Source organism: Aythya ferina (assembly GCF_964211825.1).
Source record: "Aythya ferina genome assembly, chromosome: 1".
In the NCBI taxonomy this organism is placed as follows: Eukaryota; Metazoa; Chordata; class Aves; order Anseriformes; family Anatidae; genus Aythya; species Aythya ferina.
Genome location: NC_140296.1, coordinates 162976645 through 162984876, shown reverse-complemented (window position 1 = coordinate 162984876; position 8232 = coordinate 162976645). Strand labels below are relative to the sequence as shown.

Below are 8232 nucleotides of genomic sequence, written 5' to 3'. Positions count from 1 at the left end.
TGCCTAAATGGTTGTGGCTAAGGCTGGCATAAGAGCTCTTTTGCAGTCTTCAGTCATAGTAAGGATTTAAGGATTCTCAAGGCCTGAGTATATGGAAAGAAGTTCAGTGACATTTAACTTTAAGAGGGAAGGGGAGAACCTAACTTCATATTAAATCTTTCAAAATGAACCACAAGAATTAACTCAGTGAGCATTGTGGCTGGGATCTAGGAGTTGAGTGGGGGAGTATGAGGAATATATGAAACAATCTGGTAAATATTTCCTGGGTGTAAAGTCTGAATTCGGGTTTTCAGAAAATAACAAAACCCTAATTTGGTAAGTATTTCCTTGTTTTTTGCTTAGGAATCTGAAACACTGTTTAACTAGAAAAGGGAAAAAATAAATAAAAAGGCTGTGTTTTGTTTTGTTTTTAAAAAAAAGAAATACAGTCATACCTTTGGCAAAGCTTTCATCATAATTTCTAAGGAGATGTAGACTACATGTATTTTGATTCTAGAATATATTTTCCTAAATGACAGTGAATAACAGGAGAGAAAGGCCCCATCAACCTCCTCCTTGCTGCCCTGCATTCAGAGCTACAAGGCAGTGCTGGAGCACCAGCTGTACGCCTGCACCACTGCTGCTCCCTGCACGAGCTGCTCTGCACACCTCGCCTGGGGCTGTAGGGACTAGTGGGCATCTTGGCCTTTCTGGAGGAAAAAATACAACATAGATGTCAGCTTTCATTACCTGCTCACATTTCAGACATGAGCATCTCACCAGGCAACCTGAAGTTGTATAAAGTTGTATAAAATCCACCAAGGACTACTTGAAATGGGACGATAAGATGTCTGGCCCAGGGAAGTCTCTCAGCCACAGATGGCTGGAGGTGGGAGGCCAGGCCTGGCCACCATGGGCTTTGCCCTTTTACCCAAATGTCCACCAGCACCTTCTGTCACAGACAGAAGACTGGGCATGATGGGCCCCTCCGGTCTGACCCAGTCCGTGTTTTCCTCCACTGATAGGCACAAATAGGTATTTTTGGCAAAACTCAGCCCAACGGAGATAGTCACCACTCGTTTCATAAGAGAACCAATAACCTGCAGCACACAGTGTCTGTTACAACCACAGCTTCTTGTGTAACAGCAAACAAAACAAATTATAATAGTTAATAGGTGACTAGAGCTGCATCCATGTCACCCTGTCAGCGCCGGTCTGAGCACAGCCACCGGGCTTGGCTTGTCACCGACCGCTTTGTCATCGCAGGAGGGTCCCTATCAAGGGGGAAGTGCCTTAACATCTCTTCTGTCACATTCCCTTTTTTTTTTTTGGCTCCTTAGCAAAAGCCCTGGGGCTCCTCACCAGCACCCCTCCGCCCGGCTCCTGTCCTTCAGCACCCCACGGGCCACCGCGGTGGGCTTCACCCACGTAGATCGAGCCGGGTGTCAGAAAGCAAAACTGAAAAACAAAAATTACAACAAACGCAGAGTTTTGGAGCTCCGGGAGAGCTGGGCCCTCCCCACTAGCCTGTCCACGTACTCCCCCACACTTCTGGCAGTCCTTGGGCCCCATTTAACCCCCTTCCCCGAGCATTTCCCCTCCTCTCTCCGCCCCGCTCCGCCCCGCCGCGGTCCGCGGCCGCTCCCTGCCGGCCGTGCTGCGCTGCGCTGCGGTGCACTGCGAGGGGAGCGGGCCGGGCCGGGTCGGGCGGTGTAGGCGACATGCTGGGCATGATCAAGAACTCCCTGCTGAGCACGGTGGAGACATGGCCCCACCGCGTGCTGAGGAGGGGGGAGAAGGTAGGGGGCCGCCCGGCTGGGTGGCGCGGGGGTCCCACGGGAAGGGAGGCAGCGCGGAGGGAGGCTGCCCCCCGCCTTCTGCCCCTTCGCCTTCCTTTTCCTCCTCCCTGGCTCCTGACCCTTCGCCTTCCCTCAGGAGCAGCTCAGCTACGAGGAGAGGGAGTGCGAAGGCGGGCAGTTCGCCGCCGTGGAGGTGGAGGGCAAGCCCTTCGACGAGGCTTCGAAGGAAGGGGTGCTGAAGCTCCTCAAGTACGTCGGAGGAAGCAACGACAAGGGTGAGAGGCCGGGCGGCGTGCTCAAGCAGGAATGTGCTGCCTTGCAGCCGGGATAGTGCAGGGACAGGCACACGTGGATCTGTCACGGCTCTCGGGGTGCACGGGAGCTGATGAAATCCAGGGTAACTGGGGCGCTTCGGTTGTGTGATCACGCCTGGAAAGCCTGCCCTTGTAGGCAGGGAAATAACTTTCATGACCTTGAATTTTTATTGTGTAGCCTGGTTATTTTTATTCATGAAAGGATAATGAACAATGAGCGTGCTTTTTAATGGTACTTTGCAGTGTTTTATAATGGTGCTTCCAGGTGATTGCCTCTAGTTCTTGACTTACTAAAGTATGTGCATCAATAATCATCCGTAACAGGCTGAGAAGACCACGGAGTAGATCTGAGGCATCTCATACCCTTCTCAGACATGTGGTAGAGGGAGTTATATAGTCTACATGGGAATAGGAGGTGGATAGAGAAGAAAAGGGCGTTTACAGCCCTACAGTTTCAGAAAGGTGATCACTATTGCTGTAGTTACCTTCTGCAGCATGGCACTGAGATGGGTATGGTATCAAAGTGTACAAATAAGTGAGAAAGATGTCATGATTTCAGTCCATTTTGTGCCTATCAAGAACTCCTTGCTGATCACAGTGGAGGCATGTCCCCACCAGAAGGCTATACGTTCATTACTGCTGAAAGGGCAGGGAAGAAAAATGTTCTTGCATGCCATGTACCTCTGGGAAGTAATGAGCAGAAAAGAGGTGTGCTGTTCCTGGACTTGGGGACAGTATGGACAGTCCTGTTGAAAGCCAGACAAGCTCTGAGTTTTGGGGCACTGGAACTCGTAGGACCTGTGGAAGCATTTGGAAGGGTTTGGGAGAAAGCTTCTATCACCCAGTGTTGGCTACAGCCAATACTAAGTATAGATGATAATGATTTAAATACTCGTGTATTTAAATACTCATATATGTGCCACTGCACAAGAACTGTAGGTCCTGTTGTATTAGAGGTGATTTGTCAGAAGAGAGTGTGGCATGCACTATATAGTTGAGAGCCACAAAAACAAAACCAATGATGAAAAAAACATCCAGGAAATCACCTGGGGCCCTTACTTCCCAGGCTCCCTGTGTAGTCAGTATGAAGAGAGGTTTGGCTCAAGCAAAAGCCTGAAGGCTGTTCTGCATGCCTCAGAGTACCCCACTCTCTCAACTGGCTGTGCAAGAAGATCATGGTGAGGAGCCTTCCTAAAGCAAAATTAGCGTTTATGAATCCCCTGTTAATGCTTTGAGTTCCTGAGAACCTAGGCTTCTGTAGTAATTTGTGTGTGTCTCTTTCAGGGGTTGGAATGGGCATGACTGCTCCAGTCTCCATCACTGCCTTTCCTGCTGAAGATGGATCCTTACAGCAAAAAGTGAAGGTCTATCTGAGAATCCCAAACCAGTTTCAAGCCAGTCCTCCTTGTCCTAGTGATGAAAGCATTAAGATTGAAGAGAGACAAGCCTTGACCATTTATTCCACGTAAGGAACACATCCTGGGATTCCCAGTCCCATGTGCTCCAGTCTCTGGGGTGCTCTGAAGGACAGTGGTGTTTTTTATCAGGTGACTTGATGGACAGGGTGTGTGTGTGGTAGGAGATGGTGGAATCTTTCTAGACTGTGAAGGCAGGTGCTTTACGTCATTTCTTGTCATGATTCATGGTGCACAGATTTGGAATATTGATTTTTTTTAACTGGTAAAACAAGTGCAGGGGTTAGCCCTGAAAGGCTCTTTGTTTCACCTGAGGAGGTGAAGAGCCAGGGAGGGTGAATATGAAGGGACTGAGTCATTCCTAATCTCTGAAAACCATTGTTTTCCCCATTTTCTGGGATCAAGATGGTTCTTAGTCATCAAAGATGTCCCTTGGTGTGGTTCACATCAAATTATAGGAGTCAGCTGAAGCCCAAATGTCAGAACCCATCATGGAGACAAGTGGCCATTGCATTGCTTCAAATCACCTTTGAATGGCTTTGGCTATTGACTGACTTAAGCTGGACTCAAGCCAGCATCACAGCAGCGATAAACTCTTTACCCCATTTTTAACCCCTTGGATGTTCCCCTGCCTCTTTGCTTGAGCTATTTTGGCAGGCTGAACTGTCCTGGGCTGCTGGTTCCTCCCATGCCTGTGACTGCTGCCTGGCCTTTGCAGTGGGTGTGGGCTGCTTCTGCAGCAACAGGCTGTTTTGTCTCAAACCTTGGCCCTAAAGCAGGGCTGCTAGGTGCAGGCTGATGTGGAAACCGTTTCTGTTTGTGGGAGATAAACATAAAACAGACCAATTCCAGCCCACCCCTTTAAAATAGCATTGTGGGCTGTAATTGCTAACGTTTCTGTTCCCCGCCTCCCTTTTTCTTTGGGCTAGCTTGAGTTTGGCTTCCCTTCGTGATCTTGCTTCCAGCAGACGGTTGTTCACACCCCAGTGAACATGGCTGTTGACAGCATTGGTGGAAGGACTGCGGGCTGAGCAGACTTGGAGATAACATTGCTCTCTGGGGAGCTGTTCCTCTGATATGGCATTCATTCAAAGGGCAGGGCCATTCTGATGACTGATATACATGGGTCCATTTGGGGTCTGTCAGTGGCTGTCAGTACCCTGGCTGTGTGACCTTTGAGACTATTGATCTGTTGCAGAAGCAGTGTGCTGGTTCTCAGAGAACGGTGCCTGCGCAAGTGCATGCTGGCGGGACCTGGATCAAAACGAGAGGCTAAATATATTGTAGCTGTGCATTGTTCTCCTTCTCTTTCGTGCTGTGCTATTCCAGTGCTGCTCAGCACTTCTCCATGTTTGGCTTCTTTGCAGGCAGTTTGGTGGCTATGCCAAAGAGGTGGACTATGTGAACTATGCTGCCAAGCTGAAGTCTGCGCTGGGAAGTGAAGCTACGTACCGCAAGGATTTCTACTTCTGCAATGGTTACGACCCCCCAATGAAGCCTTATGGACGACGCAATGAGGTCTGGTTTGTGAAAGAGTGAGCATCTGGATCCTGTTGGTACTGCCTTGCACTAATAGCCTCCCCATTCCACGTCCCTCTTCTCTTCAAAATAAATTAACAATTTGACAGAGGCAGAAAAACAGAATCCCCTCCCTCCATACCTGTGCATTGCCCTTTTAAGGACTAACCATTTTAGAAGAACACTGCATACCCCCCCTGATGATCGTGCTCCTTCCTTTGAGACTAAGTCCTCAACCACATGGACTCTCATGATCTCTCAGCAGCTTGCTTTTATCTCCCTCGTGCTCCCAGAGCTCAATGCTGAGACAGCTGAAGTACTTAATTACCAAGACTGGTGCCTGACAGGAGTCACGTCCAAGTGCTGGCAGACTATTAGTCTTACCTGAGGCAGGCAGGGGAACATGACGAGAGTGCATACAGGGACTTTTTTATCTTCTTGAGCTTGCTGCAGCTGTAAGATTCTGCTTTTATCTGTGCCATTTGAAAGGCGGTGTAAAGGGACATGAGCATTGCTACCAAAACAATGCAGTGAAAATAGGCATCCTTTACATTTTCTAGTGTGTGCAGGAAGGCAACATTTCTGTCATCTGACCAAGAAAAGTTATTTGAGGGAAAATACTGTTTTCAGCTGTCCCTTCTGTCTAAGGTGGGACATTTTGGGTTCTGTTTTGTCCTGATCTCAACCAGCAGCTAGACAATGTGACACAGAGACCCCAAGATGATTTCATCACCTTCCTATTACTTGTGTGTAATGTTTCTTTAAAGCTACCCTGCACAAGGACCAAATTTGAAATGCAGATGGTAATCTAATTGAATTAGAAAAATGGAAACTGTGAAAAAAGTGGGTACCTATTATTTGTAATCTAAGGGTGCATCTGAAGAATGGTGAGCGTCTAGTGGAACTCCTGTGGGTGCAGATCTTTATAAAACCTCTCCTTAAATGTTGTGAGTTTCAGAAAGGCTTCTCTGAGCAGCTGTCTTTAAAGAAAGGACAGTCAGGTTCTTGAAAACTGGGATTTACACCAAATAATAAGTAGCCTTTCTGAAACTTCAAGTACAATAGTAAGGGTGGGTCTTGTTTTAGGAACACTGTCAGTGTTTAATTGGCAGGCATCAAACCAGCATTTTAGCTGTCAGCTCTCTGCCAGGCAGGAAGTAAAATGCCTATAATGGGGACACAGTCACACACACTGTGATACAGTGGGTACTTGTATAATTCCTTAACTCCACTAAAAGAGATGCACTCCTCTGATGCTAAAGTGCCTCAAAGTTCAGGTGCTTTCTAAAAGCCATTTTCCTCCTAGAGCTGAAAGATTGTTCTGATGGAGTCCGGGGTTCTGACCAGTTGAGCTCTTCGACATGTGCCTTCTTTTTGAGAACAAATCTTAGCAGTAACAGGAGAAAACCTGAAGTTCTGATGTTTTTTTCTTTTCTCTTTTGCTGAGCCATATAGGAACTTTGCTGTGGACCTCACGACAGAGTTTCAGTTCCTTGTGTGCCAGAACTGTTAGTCAGGATGGGTAAAAGGCAGATGAGCAGTTAATTTAAAAAAATAAATATCAAAGGGAAAGCTCTTCACCATTCTTAGTGATTGCAGCACAGTGTAAGAGAAATCAAAAGGAAATCAAGGATGTGGCAGGTTATGAAGGCTCCTTAAAGGAGCAGAGGCTCTTCTAAGGCCATCCCCAATCCAAAAGGGACCTGTTCATGTCACATATTATTTTTACCTGCACAGGTAAGGAGTGGAGGGGTGTACTGCTGCTCAGTTTATGCATTCCTGAGTTGGTTTTGGAAGTCAGATATAGACTGACTGGATACAAATCTTTCTGGGTACTGACAATGAATATACTGCAATGATCAAAATCCTGACTTTTTTTTTTTTAATTCTGTGAAATCTCAGATGTTAGGAAGACCAGTAATAAACCTGGTATGAACAGAGCTATGCATCTCAACAGCACAGTATGGAAGGAAGCTGTTTTTTTTCGTAACATGCATACACCTTCTGAACAGAGAGCAAGCACGTCTTACCCAATATGAGAGTAGCCAGGTCTGTAGGCTCTGCCTCTGCAGTCCTGCCCCTGGCCTTTTACATGCAGTAAACAGGGTAAAGTTCAACAAACAGTGTTCCTGATATCAAAAGCTTATGCAGACTGAATTGCCTTTTCTATACAAGCAAAGATGCCTGTGTTCTGACTGCATTTTTAGAATTTTACATAAATATAATAATACTGTGAATTACAATTTTTGTGCTGATTATTGACTTTGTGAGCTCAGTGGGAGTTGTTGATTTGGAAGACTCTAGGTTGCCAGTTGGGGCTACTAATCATGTCACAGTATCTGTATGTAGTCATAACGCTTTTTCCAATAAATTTCTGCGTTGGGTATCTTGGTGTGGCCTTGCATTATCTGACTTACAAAGTGGGAGCTGATGGAGTAATCTCTTTTTTTTTTTTTCTTTCCACTTGTTTCAGCCACTGAAAGGCTTTCACTGATTTATTTGTGTTAATGTAGAAACTTTGAGAACTCACCTGAGGAAAACTGTGTCTTCGCTTCTATGTTCCCAGGGCTGGGGTTCATAGTGTTCAGACAAATATTCATGACTCCGCTTTTCAATATGCACTTCTATTCAGAAATGTTAGACATACTGTCACATGAAAGTCCAGTCAGCTTTCAGTGATGGACAGCAGAGGAAACTTAAGGCAGAATACAGGATCAATGCAACTCTGTACTGATACTCCCTCTATAAATATTCCCCTGGTCTCTAGCACAGTGTGGCTCGGGGCATTTTGTTTCTGTGTGTAGTAGACGCAGATAGACTTTTTCCTGTGCTTTTGTGCAGTTACATTTTGGGCAAGCTTACTGTTGGTGGCATCCTTCCATCCTTTGGCAAGGAGCTCCTTGCATGTGGAAGGGCAGAAATCCTCTGGCTGAGGGTTTCCAGCAGGTTGGCTCTCTGCTCTGGGCAGCAAGGCCAGCCAGCCTTTGGATATGTCTCCATCACTGGGTGGATGCTCCATTGGTGTTAGAGGTGGTCTGGTAACCTCATTTTGCTGGGGCCAGGAGTGTAACCAAGCCAGAGGTACACTCTGGATTTTTGACTCAAGACCAACATGGATGTATGAGTACAGGGAGGGGGAAATCAGAAGGCTTGCTCCAGCGCTTCAGTGGAATGAGGGGTTGCTTGGTGCTGGAGGTGAGCACAGTG

At 46.9% G+C, this 8232-nt stretch overlaps 1 protein-coding gene across 1 annotated transcript; it reads left to right on the top strand.

Annotated features, from left to right (window-relative positions):
- Window positions 1-1615: 1615 nt before the first annotated feature.
- On the top strand, window positions 1616-7411 carry HEBP1 (heme binding protein 1). The gene is made up of 4 exons (XM_084505995.1): window positions 1616-1778; window positions 1915-2053; window positions 3377-3557; window positions 4875-7411. The coding sequence occupies exons 1-4, from the start codon at window positions 1701-1703 to the stop codon at window positions 5044-5046; spliced, it is 570 nt and encodes a 189-aa protein (XP_084362121.1). The 5' UTR covers window positions 1616-1700; the 3' UTR covers window positions 5047-7411.
- Window positions 7412-8232: the final 821 nt, after the last annotated feature.

Excerpts from the sequence above, each read along its gene's own strand:
- HEBP1 (XM_084505995.1), top strand. The coding sequence starts at position 1,701 with ATGCTGGGCATGATCAAGAACTCCCTGCTGAGCACGGTGGAGACATGG. Across the intron at positions 1,779-1,914 it reads TGCTGAGGAGGGGGGAGAAG|GAGCAGCTCAGCTACGAGGA; the intron begins GTAGGGGGCCGC and ends GCCTTCCCTCAG. Across the intron at positions 2,054-3,376 it reads CGGAGGAAGCAACGACAAGG|GGGTTGGAATGGGCATGACT; the intron begins GTGAGAGGCCGG and ends TGTCTCTTTCAG.